Raw genomic sequence first — 20547 nt, forward strand, 5'->3', positions numbered from 1 at the left:
CCTGTGCTGTCACAGTATTAATAGCAGTAATATTAAGCCTCTGTTTGTGGGCTGAAAAGTGTTTCAATTTCACCCTTATTTCAGGAACAGTTACAGTTTGTTAGAACTATGTTTTGTCAGGAGGCATTTGGTTTATATCTTTGGGAGACACGCCGTTTCTTACCAAATATCTCTATTTTTTTGTAATACGTATCGTATCGGCCCCGAAGTATCGTGATGCGTATTATATCGCGTCAAAAGCACATCGTACCTGCTCTGGTAGTAACAGTAGGAGTAGAAGCAGTCACCTATTGTTTATATCACTGTTGCTTTTTTGATAGTACTATGTTTACCAAATGACAATGCAAAGCTCTAAATATGTCTATTATAGCATTCATATCAATTGCTGCACATAACAGGTTTCTGGCCACTCTTGGGCATAACCGAAGTGTCCATGCGACGGTCTGCTCTGAAATGGGAGCAACCCAAGCATGATATTACCTCAGTATGGGGTGTGCGGAACAAGGGGACTGATAGACAAGTCATTTCAGCTCCACAAAGAGCTTGTGTGAGAGGGAGAGGCATAAAAGGGGCAATGGCCTGGAGGTTTATAGCAGGAGCAAGACGACCGCAGAGAACTCCAAAGGAACATCACAGAGCGATTGGGCGGGCGCGAGGATTCTGCGCTCTGATTTGTTTTGGCGGTGACTCATGGATGATCGTGAGCACTGAACGCTTGCCATGCACTGCCTTTTGAAGATGAGCCGCTATGGAAAGACCAAAAACACTTGTACACACACTAGTAATATGTGGGATTGGAGGGAGAAAATAGCATGCTGGACGGTGGCCCGCTTAAATGCGTGTGTATCGGCCAACGGTGCGCGACTGGTAATCCCTGGAGTAGTAACACGGCAAATAGATGCCAGTGGAAAAACCTGGCGAGATGAAAGGATGGCGGAAGAATATAGCGGAGACCGTACAAAGGGAGTTTTCTACACAAATGACTAGGGGAGTTGATCTCATGAAACAGACAGCATTTAGTGTACACAAGGAAGTGAACATTTTAGGACATTTCAAATAGGGATGCACCGATCCGATACTAGCATTAGATATCAGAGCCGATACCGGAAAAAATATCAGGTATCGGCTTCAAATATACGATGAGGAACCGAAACCCGTTATGGCTTTCCACGTTTTCAAAAACACAACCTTCACCGACTAAATCTCAGTGAATATGGACAGGGCAGAATCTGGAGAATTTAATTGCTAAGCTAGTTTTAACCTCTGCAAACCTGGCGCAAAATTCCACGGCTAGCAACAGTATGCTAATGCTAACGGCAACTAATCAAAGCTGGGTCAGAAACTATGATTGGATCGCTTAAAGATACTACATGCAAGTTGGTCATTTTATACTCGCTACTGCCACCTCAGGTCTTATGCGTAGCTGCAGCCCTTCGGAGGAGAAGTAACAACTTTCTGAATGGCGGTGCAGTTGTGGTGAATGTGGGCTCATTCTACACGTTGGGACATGGCTGGAACGTGTACCGGGATGAAAATACTTAGTTTTAGCATTTTCAAACTCTGCATTGTCCCTTTAAAGTAGCTTCATAAAATAAAATAAGCACTGCGGAAAGGCCAAATGTTTGCATTTAGTTTATGAAATGCTGTTAACGAATAACTGATTTAACAAATGCACAAGTTGTAATGATCAGATCACTCCATGTGAGTCGTTTAAGAAGAAGAAGAAGAAGAAGAAGATGACACTTTATTGATCTCACAGATGGAGAAATTGCATTAGATGAGAGAGCATCCGGCAGCAGAACCCATTCAGTGCGCACCACTCTTTTTTTTTTCTTTGGTGAAAGATGGTTGTGTCGGGGCCGCCATCTTCACTGTTTTGGTCACAGGAGGAGCACTGGTTGATGGGAAATCCGTAGACGATGACCACGGCGGTGGAGCTCTTGCGCTTGGCCACGATGTTCTTGGCCACACAGGTGTAGTTGGCCGTGTGGGACAGACGCGCCTGCTTGATGATCAGGTTGTGTCCACGGTGATGTAGAAGTTCCTGTCCTCGGCCGGGTCGATGATCTCGTCCTTCAGCCACTCCACCCGCATGACCTTGGAGGATGGAGAAACTGTAGCTGCCCTCTGTCTCCTCTGATCATCTGAAACGGTGCACCGCCTCCCGGGCTTGTCCCCGTCTCAGAGCGTGGTGTCCTGCACTGGTCAGCTCCACCTCGTCCTTCCTCTTCCTCCTGCACAGCTCCCTCCACATTAATGTAACCTACATACCCAAGGATATTTAGTGTAGACAAGTCCAGTAACTCTTGCTTAATATTTTTCCATGACCTTTTATTAATAGATATGTAATCTGTAACGCCTGGTTTGCAAGAAAATGTAAGACTTTACATTGGCAACCAGGTTAATATCGGATATTGGCAAATACTCAAACCCCCAGCATCGGTATCGGAAACAAAAAAAAAGCTGGAACAGTTTCTACAAAATCCAGTGTTATTACAAAATGTGTCTCCACAGGCCCTTAACAATTGTTGGTAAAATCAGCAACTATCATCCAAAATTGCACGCAAAATCCTCGAAGGACTGTATAAAGGCTTTTATTCCTGCATTCCTGTCACGAAACACCTTCCTCGAATTGCTCGTTAATATGCAAGTGAAAATATCCAGCCAATGTCGTGTCTTTGGGCGGAGGTTATGGCGTGGGCAGGGTTCATCCGTCTGTGGGCCCTGTCTCAATCCCTTCTGTCAGATTCAATAATGTCAGCAACAGGCTGATGGGGTCTCCTCCTGCTCCGCTCACATCTGGAGCAAGCCCTGGATGCCTGTGCGGGTGTGCGTAAGCGTGTCACTGGGGAGGGGTCGGGGTCGACAGGATCACTTTGGAGCGTTACGTAAAGCCATCTCTGCTGCAATGTTACGCAATGCTAAAGGTCCGGGATTATGATTTATTTAGGATTTCTTTGGACACCTCATGGGGCTGGTATTATGCAGGGCTAAAACACTAATCCCAGTCGAGTCTGAATAACATTTTTGAATAGTCAGAGTTCGGAAATAGGCTGATATGATTTGGGTATTATAACATCCTCTCCAAAACAACACAAATCTATAAAAGCTGCCAAGTCTGCTCCTCTACAAAAACGCCTTCGGATATCAATAACAATGTCCAGGGGCCTGTTTCGGAGATTTCTTTCCCAAAAAATTTCATATGTGGTTTAGTTCAACAAACAAGCACGAGTGGAGGCGAGTAAGTCTCAACACAAACAAGGTGCCACAGACAGTTTCAGCAAATCGCACACAATCTCTGCGCCCCTTCTATTTATAGACGCACTCTCTCTCCCCGCACTGACAAAAAAATCCCATTAACAAAAATATGTCAACTCACTGCCGAGTGGTGGTGGTGACGCTCCAAAAAGATGACACGAGAAACGAAAGATTCAATTTTTAATCCACTGACATAAAAAAAAAAGAAGCTACTTGCAAGCTCAACTCATTCAATCGCTGCTCAAAAACGCTATAAATAGCTGTAAGGCCTGTGATGCTTCAAAACAGGGCAGGACAGAATTGGGAAGTAGCCCCATTCCGTCAACGGCAAGTGCAAATACAAAGCTGTCCTGATAAGAGGCCAGTGGAACAAAGAAAAGAAAGCACACCGAGTTCACCGCTACCCCAGTGTGACCTGCAGACGCTGAAATAGCTCAACATCAGGGGGTGTGATGACGAACATGACGAAATCGTAGTTGAAATGTGAGTATATGTGAAAAAATTCCATCAAATACATTTAATCTTTGGACTTTAAGGCTTAAAAACATTCATTTGCAACCTCAGTGTTCACATTATAGGTTTTATAATGTGAAAAGACCAACTTGAGTGAGACTGGGCTGTACAGGATTTTAAATGGGTCTGTCCGCAGTAGTGGGAATTATTATAAAACAGTCAAAATGAGCCTTCACTTTGAGCCAACTGCATGCTAACAAGTCAATGGTGTTGTGATGAACACACTTCGAGTGCAGAACTGCTCTGAACAGGTACAGTGATGTTCCCTCTATGAAGGAATAAATAAATCCAGGAAACAGAGCAAAACGACCAAACAATGGAAGCTCAAAACAGTACATTTTGCTGCTTTTGATAAGTTAAAGCAATGTTCTCTGAAGTTTCATAAAGGCAAGGCAACTTTATTTATACAGCACATTTCGTACACAAGGCAACTCAATGCACCTTACAAAAGAAGATATGCAAATTTACAATCAGGCAAAGCACATACATAAAAACATGAAGAGGTCATGTGTGGGATTTTGCATTTACACGTTATTTATGAAACTGTTTTATGAAGGTTAAGATGTCTCTTCTTTGGTATCTGCTGTTGTTGCTTTATTTCTCAACTTTTAAGTGTTTTATCTTTACCATGTAATGTTTAAGTATTGCTTTAGTGTCATTATTCAAAACTATTTTATCACCTTGGGCTGCGGGTGTATACTGTACATGTGTCTGGCCCTTCCGCCTTTGCTATGCCCGATCCCGTCAGACCTCCAATACTTCTAATACTTCAGTATCTCTACCTATTTTTGGACTCATTTACATTTCTTCAATATGACATCACTCTTCCTTTGGTTGCTCAATGGTCCGTTGGCTGCACGCACTGACAAACAAGGATAACTTCTTAAGCAATAGAGCCATTTTTGGAGCATATCATTTTATATTTTGATTACTGCAATATTGTGAGCCTGAACCAAGTCCCTGGGATGTGACTGTCTGCCAGACACTACTTGGACCGAGTTGAAAAATGAGGATATTTATATTCCTGTCAGCTCCCCAACTGCAGCCATCTTGTCTTTCGAGAGATTCCACAATGTTAGGAGTAGTGAAACTGCCAGAAGCACTTTATACCTGGTGACCCCATTATATGTAAACATCAACCAATTGTGAAGGCTCCCCAGCAACATATCGAGCTTGTGACTATTGTGCTATTAAAAGAGCCTTTAAGGCAGGTTAAGACATTTATGTTGTCAGTGTTGCTCTGAATTTTATTTACTACTTAATCCAATGACTCATTGAGCCCACATTTATTATGTCATGAGAAGGTCACAAATCCAAATGAGAAAGATAAGTGGTTCAAATTTTCATAATCTGAGAAGCCCCTAGCTGAGCTAGTCTGACCAGAAACTAAAAGTAGGAACGTCTCGGACTATGTTTACAGAAAATGATTAATACCATGAGGACAATACATCAACTCAAATGTCTCCTATCATTTAAAGTCAGCTGAGAACTGCACTCATCTCAAACTCCTTCAGTGCTTCACCTGTAAGTAAGTAAGTAAGTGCTTTATTTGTCATTGTACAAGTGTACAACAAAATTGTGTTCAGTTGTTAGTCCTGAGCCCCTGAAACGGTGCACCGCCTCCTGGGTTTATCCCTGTTTCAGAGCGTGGTGTCCTGCACTGGTCAGCTCCTTCACCTCCGCCTTCCTCTTTCTCCTGCACAACTTCCACCACACCACAACGGTCTTTCACCAGGTTCTGGGAAGAGCTTAGCAGTTAATCTGTTTTACTCTCCAGTGAACGTACATTAGCCAGAACACAAGTAGGGATAGAAGGCATGTGTTGCTTAGCTGTGAGTCTCGGCCGGATACCTCCTCGTTTGTCCCTTTTTTGTTTCCTGTAGCGCCTTTTGCGACGCCTCCACTGTGCTGCAGGCGTGGGGGGCTCTTGGTGCTCTTCAGAGTTTCAGAAGAAGAAATTTGGAGGTCTCAAATAATCCTCCACATGTTTATTTTTTACATTCAAAAGCTACAATTTGAGGGAGAAAGATCCGTTTCTCTTTCTGGTTAACCTGCCTGTCAATCACACACATGTGCACTCAGAGCGGAAAGGACAAGGTGTTGGAAAACACGTCTTTGTATAAAAGCATGTAGTCCGGCTGGCCGGGCTCCTGAGCCATTGGTTTCCTTTTCTTTTTTTTAGGGCAAGTTGTTGTTTCACATGGCGGTTTACTTCAACATTTCACGATGATTTTTGAAACGAACATCCCCTGTACCATTTAAAAACATGTTTTGCTGTTTGCAGTGGAAATAAAAAACAGAGTACGTGACATTTATGGCTCTGGAACATGCAGTGTTTGGAACATACTTTTGAAAATGCCAACTGCAACTGACTGTCATACGAAGAATGCCCGAGCCCACGGATGTGTTTCACACTGCAAAGTAGAGGTTGACCGATGTTTCGGGATTTTATCATATCGGCTATCGGCCGATCTAGCGTTAATAAACTTGATATCTTTGGGATGCTTTGCATTGGAAAGAGCGAAGTCAGGGCATTAAAATGAGTCCTCCCACAACTCTCTCGGTCTCAGGGCAACAGAGAAACATCACACTGAAAATTGGTTAGTTAGTTTAAACCTCCGCATTTGTATTTTTGATTGTCTCGCAAAATGCCGCGGCTAGCAACATTATGCTAATGGTAACAGCATCTAATCAAAGCTGGGAGAGAAACTATGATTGAATCACCTAAAGTAATGTAAAGTGAAATCAGCCACCGCTGGCCACGTATTTATGTTTCTACAGGATTATAGACCAGACATGTAGAAAAATCGGCCAAAAACATTGGTCAAAAAATATCGGCCGAGCATATCGGCATCGGCCGAAGAAAGTGTAAAGAGCACACGATGACCTCCTCACACTGTACGAGTGACATGAGCTGAGCCACATGAGGCAATGCAAGCTGAACAGGGTCTGAATACAGTGCATTTGAAATTGCATAGTCATGGAAAGAGCAATCCAACTCATTTACTTTCTGATTTTTGAGTAAAACATTGCGCATTTCTGCATAAATGTGGCGTATGTAATGAGGCTTCGATCTCCACGGATATTTGACCAATCAACACAAAACAAAAAGGATTTTTATGCCAACAATACATTCTCCAAGACTAAAGTCTTTGGGAAAGCACGCAGAATTAGAAGATATCTACAGAGGTTAAATGGAGACAACTTGGCCAACACGCCCACGGATCAGACAAACGGTCTATTTTGCGAACAAACAGTCTCGCTCATACTGGAAATCTCACCCATACTTCACGCAAGGGTTCATGGGGCGTAGGAATAAGGTGGATAATGTTTTTTCTCATGCACATACCCCTAAGCATATTTTGTTCTGTAATCATTTCAAGAATCTGTGTGGAACAAACACCCACTCAATACAAGCAGTGTCTCTCTGTGTCTTTGGTGGCCTGGTGGTCCAGATGAACAGAAAGAAAAAACTGACCCTAGGCTCCTTCACACTTTTTATTTTGCTCAAAAAGGCCAGAGAATGAGTGTTTTACGGCTCGCTTTAGCTATAAAACTGGGAAGACCCTAATTAAGTAATCAAATATGCAAGCAGGCATTTCCCTTTCATGAAATCAAAACTAAACGCTTTAAACTGTTTGACTCCCGACAATGTCACTGTCTCCATTTTCCTCTGTCGGCTCATCTCCAGCACAGAGGCAGAGCGCAACACATTTAATTCCAGTCCACGGGGCACTACTCGCTCTGACGATTGTATACATCAGCAGGAAAAAATAATTGAGTCCAAAAATAACTCTGCAAGTGCTTCCTGCAAGTCGGCCCAAACACTAACAGAGGCGTGTAAATACAGGCAGCTGGGAACACACGGGGGACGCCATGAGGTTGTGGTGGGTGATTGAAAAATAGGGCTGTAGACAGATATACACAAAAAGGCTCAGTATATTGTTGGGGGAGAAATATTCAGTTCCATGAGCCTCAACAAAGACAAAACCGTGATGTCTCTAACGTATAATTGTATACAGTTTGGACACATCGCTATTGCAGATAACTGGGGCATTGCTTAGGTTACTTTGGTTTGACAGAGACCTCAGTTAAAAATATCACAGCTTATAGGGAGTGATATGTGGGTCAAACAAGGTCCACTGCACCAGGGCGGGTCACACGGCACACACCTCACCTTCGGTACAGTCTGCGGGGGCCCAAGCGGATTTTACTGCCGCCAATAAAGCCGCTGTTAACAGAAAAAGCACACGCTTTATCAGTTTAATTCATATGGGGGTTTGTGAATGAAGGCACTTACAGTGACAGTGAACATAGAATCATTTCTATTCCCACATCGATGCTCTGTTAAAGGGTACGGGGGAAGCTGCATCAAGTGTTTTGCTTGTGATGTCTGAAGCGCAGTGCTAGTAGCAGCTTTCAAATGTGTGATAGTGCGATACTGTATTGGGAAAAAGTTATTCTCATTGCAGATCTATAAATAGATGAAATGATGCACTTTGGTGTTTGTGCACAGACGTCTGCTGAGACAATGGGGTCAGTTCTTTTACAGCATGGTTCTCAACTTGGGGGTCGAGAGACTGATCTTTTTTTTTTTACGTCGAAGGAACGATCAGCTATGTATGATTCACCTAAAGGGTTTGAAAAGATCCATAGAATATATATCTATATCTCTATATGCATTTTAACATTTCCTTTTCTAAATAGTGTGTACACTCAAGCTCAATATAGTTCAAGGCTGATACAAATGTTCAGATTTGAGTGAGGTTAGTGATTTACCAGTTAAAGCCCAAATCTACCAGCATTTGACGATGGTTAGCAAGTGCCAATGTTTTTATGTGCCATTGACCGCTGTTTTCTTTATGAATGGGAAACGCAGCACTAAATATGTATGTATGTGTGTATTTATTTATAGCATATTTACTAAATCCTAATTGGAAAAAGAATCTTTGTCGATGTAAATCAACCAGTGAAATGCAAATATTTATCAGTCACACAATATGCTTTCAACTGTCATAACTTGATGTCACTCTTTTTTCAGAGAAAGAGAGAAGCTCCAATGACCATGCATGTCTACACTGCCCTCTTCTGGCCAACACTCAAACTGTATCTTATGAACAGGAATATGTTTGAGATAAGTAAGAGGTCATGTGGTGATGCTAAAAACTAAGATACAAATCAAAGGCTGATTATTATTTTTTTTAAGTATGACCTTTGGGGCGGATCAAGTAAAAGTGTACAGGATCTGAACTTGATACAGGCTCCTTCTGTTACTTGTGTAAGAAACAGCACATCCTTTATTCATAAGACACAGTGTCGCATTAGCACAATAAGCCCCTGTCGATTCAACTATGTGAGGATCTTTATCTGTATGTGACGTAGATAGCATAACACGAGCACCAGTTGTTTCACAGTAATTCAACTGAGTAAACATTATGAATAGGTTTCAGGCAAGAAAACATTTCCCCTGTTCCCCTGCCATTTTAAAGATTTTTTTCATAGATTTCCCATATTTGGCTTCCCACAGATTTGCTTCATTTGTGTTCTATCTGGATTCTCACCAACATGAGCGTGATAAAACCCCACAGAAAGCTAAAAACGTATCCTTACATTAATCAACATTGAGCTCAGATGCCATTTTTACATGCTATTTATTAATAAAATAAAGTAAAATCTCAAAAGGTCAAAAGTAGTGAGACATCTTCTAAATGAGGCCGATGGGTTGACAGAACATCTTGATCAATCATAATTAGCTTTTCTGGCTGATGCCAACGGCTATAGGAAAGTCTGGAGAGATTTTACTTCACTATTGTACATCTGAATTTAAGTGTTTGAAAACTTGATGATTCAGGTACTGCAGCTGGGGAGACACTACAGGCAAAACTCATTTTTTTCAGTTTTCAGGTTTTGGGCCAAATTGGTCTCTGAACATATAAGCTTTCACCTGGAAACAGAAAATATGCCTAATCTTCACAATAACATGTTTAAATATTGCGCTGATTCAATGTTCCCCCATAGACTTATATGGGAGAACACAATTTCAAGGGCCTTTTTCTCAAAACACATTTTTCTGTCATTGTGGCGACACTATGTCCACGTCAGTCGGACCTAAAGACTTCAAATCTTCCAGCCTTGGACTGAACAATATTTGGAAGATTTTTCAGAGGGATTTTGTATTATTTAATCCCTAAGCCCCATTTATTGAGTTTTGAATGTCCAAAAATAAGCACAAAATTAAATTTTTACAAATTTTTCCACTAAAAAACAGCTTATTTGAAAACTAAACAAGAAATCCTAAATCCCCTCTGAGAAAGTCTTGGTAACTCATTCATCAATAAAATGAAACCATACATTTGAATGTAGTTCTATCCATTATTCAGATTTCGTCGCCGAAAACACCTTGTTCTTATATGAAAAGATAAAATGACAGAAAACTTGTATGTATTTTTTTCTTACATTTATGCCAGTGATCGACAGCAAAAGTTTCAAATTGATATCTGTAAATATACATTTTTTCCCTATTCACCTGCAGCGTCTCGCCTTATTAAAAAAAATGTCAGACTACTCTCACCTCCATCAGCCACTAAACATCCATCACCAAGTGTTTGCAAATAGAGCAATAAAACAGGTGTCCAGTAAACGCTCACTCACCAGTCTGGATCCACCGGTGTGATGTCAATCCTGGGGGGGGCTCCGAAAGGCAGGGAAGTGGGCCGGGCCATGATCTCTTCGTCCGGAGTGCGGCACCTTTCGCCCTGGCGCCATGACAACGGGGGCAGCTGCAGGTTGCCCGAGAAACGGCGGCGACCTCTGCGCAGGTCCACCCCCAGCGTGCAGGACGGAGAGGTGAAGGACTCCGAGAGACAGCAGTCCGACGGATCCTTGTCCTGGACACAGACATGCTTTTGAGTGAAAGAGGACGACAACATAGACTGTCACCGACGAGAGCTTAGAACGATACGACACACTCCACTTTCTGCATATTTTCTAAACTTTATTATCAAAAACCTTTTTACATTATTATTATTATTATTATGAAAACGCGGGAATCTCAGTTGTATTATCTACCTATCCATCCATCCTGTTCCACTTTATTTGAGGCAACAGTCTGAACAGAGAGGCCCAGACTTCACCTCCAGCTCCTCCTGAGGGATCCCAAGGCGTTCCCAGCCCAGCCAAGAGAAAAGTCACAGCATGTCCTCGGTCTTCCCTGGGGCCTCTTCCCGTATTCCCAAAAAGCAGCAACAATACTGTGTTTGGTCAAAGAGCGTATTTTCAAGCATAAACATCTATTGTAACAGAGAAGTCTCTATTCTGTTATTCCCTATTCGTCCACTAAGTGGTGCCATACGCTCTCCCTATCAGCTAACACTGCCATGGCAACATTTCAACCACACAGATATGTGAGTTTGTTTGTGACTTGTTAGTAACTTGCCGTTGTTTAAGTTATCAGACTGTTCAATTTGTGAAACTAAACTAAATATTCAGTGAATGTCTAAACCAACATTTCTGAAACTGTGGTGGAGGCGCCTATAGTGATCACACTTCATTTATGTCAATTACAGTTTTTTGACCACCGTATCATTATATTTCAGTTTTGCTTTGAAGTCAGGACTTGCTGTTACACCTGGTTTTCATTTATGATTCCACCACATACGTAAGCCATTGTTAATAAACGGTGCTGTAAGGGATGTGAAATTTCCAAACTTGTCTAAAACCTCCACTGAGGCTGAGCACAAGGTTTTTCTCTTGTACTGGGTTTCGTCCATTAGGACTGTTCCTGTTTCTCTGTTTTGTCACCACTTCTCGTTCCTCTGCCTCATTTAGCTCCTTTAATTGGTCTTGTTAGAGAATATCAGGCTGATTGCAGGTCATAAATACGCCTGTTTACACATCAGCACATGCAATTTACATACAAATCTGAAGGGCACAATCCATCCTGACAAGTGCATATGAGCAACGAGCGCTAATCAAGACACACTTGTTCATCACCAGGTCTTAGTAAAGATGACGCCAGAAGAACTACCATGGCAGATGATTGGAAGCATGTAAAGCAATTAGACAGCTTACTAATATTATCCATCGATTCATTTCTCTTTGTTTCAAAATTCAGCTGTTGGAAAATGTGGATAACTGAAACTAAACGTACTCCTAACTATCAGCTCAGACGCTGGCTGATATTTCTGTAATCAAAATGAAGCATTTTAGTGCTTTGCTGTATACATAGCAATATAGCATCTCTATGGAAACGAGCTGTCTGCGTCAGGTCAGAGAAGAGGCGAGCCCGTCACATTTAAAGGGACTATACAGAGTTTAAAAAAGTTAAAGTTAAGTATTTTCATCCCCCACGTGCTCCAGTCATGTCCTAATGTGTAGAATGAGCCCAGACCTGTTCACCACAACTGCCTCTAAAATCCTGCCCTGTCACTCAAAAAGGTGTTAATTCGAAGTGCCCTCATGCACAAGCTTAATATAGAGCTTGCAGTTACGTATAAGACCTGAGGTGGCAGTAGTGAGCATAAAATGACCAACTTGCATCTAGTCTCTTTAAAGGAATAGGCCACCGTTTTTACATATTGAGATATGTTCTTACCTTAGCGTTGACGAGTTCTTTAGGACCTGTCTGATCTTCACCCGTGCCTTCAGTCCTGGTATTATTACGCCTTACAATATAGTTCCCCCTTTTATCCGCTTAGAAAATCCACATTGTTTAATTTTGTGTAATTATACTTTGTAGTGGAACACTTCACGTAACCATATTTAAATAGGGAAAACGTGGAAGAGCTTGGTAGCTTCTATCTTGACCTGTTTTGGAGCTATAGTGGAGAGGGGGAGAGGCTAAACGCTAACGCCGTCTGCGCTGTGTTTACGTGATTGAAGGCACGGGTGAAGATCAGACAGGTCCTAAAGAACTCGTCAAAGCTAAGGTAAGAACATATCTCAGTATGTAAAAACGGAGGCCTATTCCTTTAAGACCCATGTTTTTTGAACCAATAAGAATATTATTGCTTGTATTTCAGCCTATTTACTGGACAAGTAGTTCTACAAAAGTCTTAGATTATACTTTATTTTTTGAGGTTGAACTTGGTGTGAAACGTTTTGACTTATAGCAGGGGGGCCAAATGCGGCCCTCAGACCGATTTTTGGTGGCCCTCAGACTTCTTGTTGAATTAGCACGCACATCCAAAGAAAATACTTTTTACAGCAAGTTTACTAATTCCACATGATTAAAACCTCAAAAACTATCATTTTATTGTGAGCTGGCATTGACGTTCCAAGCCTAAGTAAAGATATGCGGTACGGTTTAAAGGAACAGCCCATACTGAGATATGTTCTTACCTGAGCTTAGACGAGTTGTGCGTACCTGTCTGGTCTGTGTGCGTGCCCTCAGTCCCGCAAAACCACCAAAGATGTTGTTAGCATTTGGCCTCTCCCAATGTAGTTCCTATAGCTCCAAACGGGAGTGGAGTTGGAAGCGACCATGGTCTTCCACGGGCACGCACAGAGACCAGACAGGTACGCATCAACTCGTCTAAGCTCAGGTAAGAACATATCTCAGTATGGAAGAACTGTGTGCCCTCAGTCACACAAAAAGACTAAAGATGTTGTTAGCATTTGGTCTCTCCCAGTATATTCCTATAGCTCCAAACGGGGTGAAGTTAGAAGTGAGCAAGCTCTTCCAGGGGCCCACACAAAGTCCAGATAGGTACGCATGAACTTGTCTAAACTTAGGGAAGAACATAGTATGTAAAAACGGTGGCCTGTTCCTTTAAACCTCTCTCAAATTCACCCGGGTGAATGTTTCACTGCAATAGCCATAAGTTTAGACACCCTTGACTTATAGGAACATGCTATAATGACTCATAGTGACTGATGTAACATTTATGCAACAATTCTCTGCACTGTGAGTAAGAGAGTAGACAAGTTCGTAAAGAAAAAAATAATATGACACTGAAATCATTAACTACTGATTCCTTTTCTTTCTTTCCTTTTGTTCATCACAGTTGGAAGAGCACAAATGATCTTAGACGCATTCAAATTGGATCCAGTTCAGCCGCTGCTCTTTAAAAAGACCAGGACTTGTCAAAAATACCTCCTCCCACTAATCAGTCCCACTAAAACACCACTTGGCAGGGATCCCTCTCTCCCACTCACTGCCGATACACGCCACAAATCCACGCACGCCATGACCCGCCAGCGGAAGGGACGGCACCGCATGTTGAGACGCAAGCGTGGCCCAGTCATAGGTGCACAAAATGAAGCTGAAAATGTGGGCGTAATCAGCAAGTACATCTGTCTAAAGTGAGCGTGCCGTGCGTCTCACAAAGTGTCTCCTGTCTTGTGAACGCAAATGAAAACGATAAGTCTGCCAAAGCTGAGAGAGAAATCGCTGAAGGATAAACAAGCATAATAATTGTTGTCGACAAGACCATAAAAGTGCAGGGCAACAGACTGTTTATCGCATATTACTTGCAATTGACAGTTTTATGCTGTGAGCGAAAACAAAAGATCAACAGTATAATTCTTAAATATAATAAAACAGCTAAACATCTGCTCCTCTGGTGTCCAAAGGCATGGGCAAAAAAACGAGTGTTGCAAAATCTCGTTGCAATCACAGAAGTCTCGGGCTAATCTAGGCAATTGACCTTTCGCAAAAGTCCCGCCCCTTGAACTGTTGCTAGCTCTGGCAAAGAGTGGACTTGAACACATAACAAGGAGAAGTGTTAGTGACCAGCACGATATCCTCCAGATTTCTTTTCTTTGCCTTGCCGTCTTTTGTTAGTCTAGTATTGATAGAATATGAGCGTTATTGTTAAGTTAGCTCGCTTGCTAAGCCCACAAGAGCCGAGGGCACTTTTGACTTAGATCTGAAGGTTACGACTTCCTCAATGTTACGACCTGTGACCACTCCTCAAACTTATGCCCTCAAGCTTACAAGCTAGCAGGTACAGCTCTTGCTTTGTTTTGTTTTTTCAGCATTCGAATGGGAAAAAGCATATAGTGCTTGGAGTTGAACAGTATGATTGGAGTTGAACAATTTCTGTTTTGGGGCAGGGTTTTGCGAAAGGTCAGCTGTGTGTATCATTATTTCAGTGAAACGACTTTCTACCGTGGATGTATATAGGATTGTCCAGCTTGGTGATGCTTCCACAACAGTGAGTTGCTCTGTCGCATTTCAAATGTATCTTTCATTTTCTCGAGCTTACAGCAAATTGGAAAGGCACGGCCGCGCGATGATAGTAATGGATCCAAATAAAGACATGGCCTCATCCGGCTCTATCCTGCCAGCTCCGGAACACCTCTATCAGTTCATTGGCAAGACGCCAAGAGCGTCATATTCACGGGGCAGCCGTCCAAAAGCCATCGACTCTTCTACGGACCTAATCAGTGTTCATTTCCTTCACCGCTGGATGTCATTGTGAGCGGCTTTGGTAAACGCTTTCGTCATCTCCCAAGGTACAACGTGATCAAGATATTCCTCTTAACAAAAGATCGTCAAGGCCTATTTCAGTTAATGAAAGAGTACACTGAGTCACTCCATTGCCTTGATGATACCCTTGCCTTTGTGACAGGAAGTGAATTGAAAAATCGATGACGATGACCTAGTCAGCGATGGTGTCTCAAAAGCACCACTGACTGCGTTGAACTGATTTTGTAAGCTGTATGTTTCAAGAAAGGTGTGACATTGCTCACTCTAGTTAGCATGTAAAGATTCTGCCCTCACAACAGGACGGTTGCAATTAGCAAATGGCGTAGACAGTGGTTAAAATTAATCACATTTTAATGAAATCACAATCTCATTTTTTTATCATGGAGCTTTTTATTTGTTGGATCCATAGTCGGTTCTGTGGCAGTAACAGCAGCTTGTTTGGAGTTTGAATGAGTAAATCTTCTGAATCACATTGAAATGAGAAACAACATTCGATGTCCCAGTAATATCACAAAACCTATTGACTTATTCAGGACCTTCACCCGGTTTCAAACCACCTATTGATCCGGCAGGTTTGAGTCCCTATAGTCAGAGCCGGTGCTGGCCCTTCCGGGGCCCAAAGCAAAAATCCACTCGGGGGCCCTACAGTGCGCGTCCCATGGTTATTCGACGAAGAGCAAATCCATTTACGGTCAAAAACACTTCCACTGTGCAGTAGTGCAGGGCAGAAGCAGAACATACAGACCTCAATTCAGGCCCTGCCCCCATGTGTGAGAACCACTAACCACTAAACCACTGTGAGACTGGTATTTAGGACGACTACTAGTCTATTTCCCCCACTTTTTAAAATGGTAAATGGCAAATGGTGTCATTCTCTCACCTCTGGTCCCTGACCCACAATTTGGGAACTGAAACCTGCACCTGACGGTTATTTCTGACTGACCACTGAGAATTAGCCTGTGAGTCGCCCAACTCGTTATAGACTGTGCACATTCAGAGAACCAGAGTTACTGTAAGTTACTGTGATCATGAGAACCCTGTGGATTCAACTCCACTTTTACACAAAAAGGCCACGGAGAACGGCTTTTTACTCTCGTCTACTACTCGCCAAACTACTGTCCTGATGCTCTAGACTCACCAGACACAATAAGAAGAGAGTTTAAATGAGAGCGTGGCCATTGCAGCCCAGAGACCGCGCAGAGAAAACATGAGAGCAGCGCTCGGGACACGGGTGACATGCAGCCGCGGAGGAGCAGGTCGGCGAAGCGAGCACCGGGAGACAGACGGGTGGGCGGGGACACGAGCGGACGAGCACTCGCACTTTGAAAGTGACGGGGGAAGGCGGTATGTCTCTAATGCTCATTAACTTCAGCAGACTGCTCCGTTTTGGTGTTATATGTGGCAGAAGTAGGCAGAGAGTGAGTGAGCGCTGTCAGAGAGCCTGTCCCCGTAACAACGTGTTGATTAATCAGTGAAAAAACACCATTGTTTGACTGAGATGCGGGGCCCTTGCGGCTGCGGGGGCCCTACGTTGACTGAGATGCGGGGCCCTTGCGGCTGCGGGGGCCCTACGCACCTTGCGTAGTTTGCGTATAGGAAAAAACGGCTCTGCCTATAGAGACCTGTCGCATTCACGTGCACATAAACAGCAGAGTCCAGGCCAGAAGATCTTTTACAGTGATGTTGATTGAGACGCTTCGCAAATGGCTACGATGTTCCCGCAATGTACACCAAGTCACTCCCTCCTTCTCTTGGGGATATTGTCCGTGGGGTGTACTTACTAGCCGGGAGTAGAAGGTTAAACGCCTCTCACGCATGATGGGATTCTGCCACTCAATCCGACCTCCACTTGGTGCTTGGTGAAGGTGAGTGACACAGGGGAGCCAGGTGTCTCCGTCTACTGTAAGACGGCTCACTCTGACTAGTATCTCCATTTCTACTCAAACCACCCACTCATCTATGAACATGTGTCCCTACGGAGATGTTTCTGCTCTGCTTTGACTACAGGTAGCCAAAGAGGTTTAAAGGCAACACTTTAGAGTTCCATGTGTAAGTATAGGTAACAAGAAAGTAATAACACGTGTGAGTACAGGTAATTGCATATAAAAGTGAAAAGTTTAATAAAGGTCTGCAAAGTGAAACAAAAACAACATGTAATAAAGATGTAAAGTGTAACAAAGGTGTACAAAGTGTTCCACCTTGTTAATCTTTATTCTTCTTTGTTCCTTCCTGTGTCTTGTAGTTACAGGCATGAGACTTCTCGTTACTAGGGTCCAATATTTGTGTATTTTACAATATTGGCTATCGGTTGATAATATTCAGAACCGAAAGTGATAGACAATTCACGATTTTTGGAATGAGCTCAGTCAGAGCCTTAAAATGAACCCTCCCACAACTTCCTAGGCCTCAGGGGAACGGAGGATCATCGTGGTGGAAATTGGCAACAAGCTTGTTTCCCCCCTTTTTATATATTTCATGTTGTAGACTGTTGCTGATAATATCAGCACCATAAGAGATAGAGACTTGCCATTTTTTTGTTTTGGAATCTGCTGATTTTTTTTCGTTCAAACAAGCTCCCTCTGAGTACCTACTAAGGTACCTGAATAAGTCAGCCCTATGGCCACCATACAGCGCCCCCTGCTGTCACAGTTAAAACACTGACACGTTTACAAGCTTCATACGGTCGGTCAGTCAGGCCCTAGTACTTACACATTAGTTATGTGGTCATTTCCCCCTTGTCACACCGTGATACTCACAAATCATGCTTCCTCTTGTTAATTTTAAATTTTGTAAGTCCGCAACGCAATGTATGAAGTTTTGTTCTCCTCTTAATTCCAGAATATCACCCCAGTAATGAAGTTGTATTGACTCTGGTCTTTATTAACTTGCCTGGTGTTATGTCTTTAATCTGTTTACAACAAATTTTCTTTTATTATACAATTAATGAAACTAGTATGGCGTCTAGATGAGCGTTAGGGAGAAGGTTTGGTATCGTTGACGTGTTTATTTGTCTGCGATAATTGCTCTTGTGACGTGGCAACATAAAACCTGGAATGTCCACAGTTTGGCTTTAAAACATGCAGTAAATAAATCACAGCATTCAAGGCACTTTGTAAATAGGAGCAATTATTGTTGTGATTTCCAGCAGACAGCTGAAGTGTTTCGGCGTGGAGTGCTGATTGTTGAACTCACATATCTGCTCCTGTGCAAGGGAAGCACAGCTCTGTTTGTGAACATTGTTTTTACCAATAATGGAGCTCACCATCGCTGCTATAGTCAAGCAGGAATTAGATTTACATTAGCCGAACGCAAGTAGTCATTTATCATAATTGTTTTCGCAAGTGACAACCAAGCAAGTGGAGGACAAGTTAATAATAACGGAGCCTCGTTACAAAACATTACACTGTGTATTAACGTTTATGTTTTATTTGATGTATTGATTAACACTGAAAATTTGCATAAAAGCTTAAAACTACACTAGATAATTCATATTTCAGAAAAACATCCCTGAGAAGAACGCTAACAAGCTAGTGTCAGTAGGTCATTATAGCTTGATATGTCGAAAATGTACTTTTAAATAAAAATGTACACGTTCAAAAACACAAACCACCATTCATCTACACAGATCAACATTACTGTATGTGGTCCCTTCTTTAAATTATATATTTACTAAAATAACTTCATGTCATACATGTCAGTGGTTAAACCGAACAGTTCTAATCACACTTTTAAATACATCTTATGAAATTTACAAGATACTGCTAGTACAGCACTACTACTATTACAAAAAAATTGTTTTACATTTCTGCTCTGAAGCTTTCCCTCCTCAATCTCTGGCCTGACACAACCCTCATACATACATTCCACGCTTGTGAGTGTGAATGAATAAGTGAGAATGGATACGGAGGCTAGTAGCACTCGCACAAGTCTATTAGTCCATTATACTGGAGCCCAGTGGTCCCTTTTTTCTTCTGTGGAGCCCGGACTGACACCATCATTACTCCGACACGCATGTACCCCACTGCTGTAGGAATAATGTCCTCCCGAAGTGAATCCTGCAGTCTATGCGCACCATAGTGAAGCCTATAGCAGCTCAGAATGCTGTGAGATGTGTATGTGAGTAAATGCATTTATAGACTTGCATTGACTTTGTTTATGACAAGTGAGCACTGAGGGGCATTTGTTCAGCCAACACGCAGGACCTATGACCTCAAGATTAATGATCCAAAAAGTGTTCATTTAGAGCAAACATTGACTTAAAGGTGAAAACTGTTCAAAGGTTATGCCAAGAAAATTCATTGTTAACTGTGAATAAAAGTTTCGAATTGTTACTAATTCCAAATGTGCCTGACCGAAACAAAAGTAGCCACAATAAAAGGTTCACCCACTGTAACATTTAGCTTTGATTACAGCAACATTGGCTGTGGCATTGTTTCAATAAGCTTCTGCAAAATCAAGACATCCAGTGTGACGTTCATTATTCATCAAGATGATGGGAGAGTGTGACCAATAAGCAAAACCTTCTCCAGCACATCCTAAATATTCTCAATGGGGCTAAGATGGACTCTGCGTTTGCCAATCCATGTGTGTGATGTCTCATACTCCTTGAGCCACTCTTTCACAATGTGAGCCCGATGAATCCTGGTATTATCATCTTGGAATATACCCGTGCCATCATGGGAGAAGAATCCACTGACTGACGGGCACAGTTGCCATGTGTATGTAATGCAAGGTATAAATAAAGTTCCCTTGCCTTGCCTTGATGGAATAACCTGGTCATTCAGGATGTTCTGGTAGCAGCTGAACTCATTCTTTGGGCACATAGTGTTGCTGAACCTAGACCTGACCAACTGCAGAGTATAGCAGAGTCCAGATCAAAGCAGTTGGCTAAATCCAGGTGGACACTTTTTATTTTGGTCAGGCAGTGTACTTGAAGAAATTGAGAGGAAAAATATATTTTTTATCTTTGAAAAGAATTTGATCATTGTGAAAGGGGTATGAAGCAAACTCATTCAAATGCACATTATTTGGAAAATACTGCTTTCAATAGGCTAAATCCTCCTAATCCTCTGAGGTAGTATGACCAAGATCTGGAGACAGGCCCCCTGAGCGCTGCACTGCGGTCCCCCACTCAAATACAAGGGCAAATGTCCTTAAAGAGACATTAAAGTAGACATTAATGACTAAATATCTCCGAAGTGACAAGGTTCTGACACATTTTAGTAAAACACACAGATGTGCTACCGTTTATTCCGGTTCTATTATTATTCTATTGGATTTCACGGATGTCTGTGATGAAGACATCTGTTTTTCATTTCAAGACTTTATTCCTGTCCTGTTTTTCT

At 42.3% G+C, this 20547-nt stretch overlaps 1 protein-coding gene across 1 annotated transcript in view; it reads right to left on the reverse strand.

Annotated features, from left to right (window-relative positions):
• Window positions 1-20547, reverse strand: part of pde4ba (phosphodiesterase 4B, cAMP-specific a) — a 221403-nt gene that overhangs the window by 169369 nt on the left and 31487 nt on the right. The window contains exon 3 of the mRNA XM_079575595.1: window positions 10423-10658. Within this exon, the coding sequence (XP_079431721.1) occupies window positions 10423-10658 (236 nt within the window). The remainder of the gene's footprint in view (window positions 1-10422; window positions 10659-20547) is intronic.

Source organism: Gobius niger (genome assembly GCF_951799975.1).
Source record: "Gobius niger genome assembly, chromosome: 17".
NCBI lineage: Eukaryota > Metazoa > Chordata > Actinopteri > Gobiiformes > Gobiidae > Gobius > Gobius niger.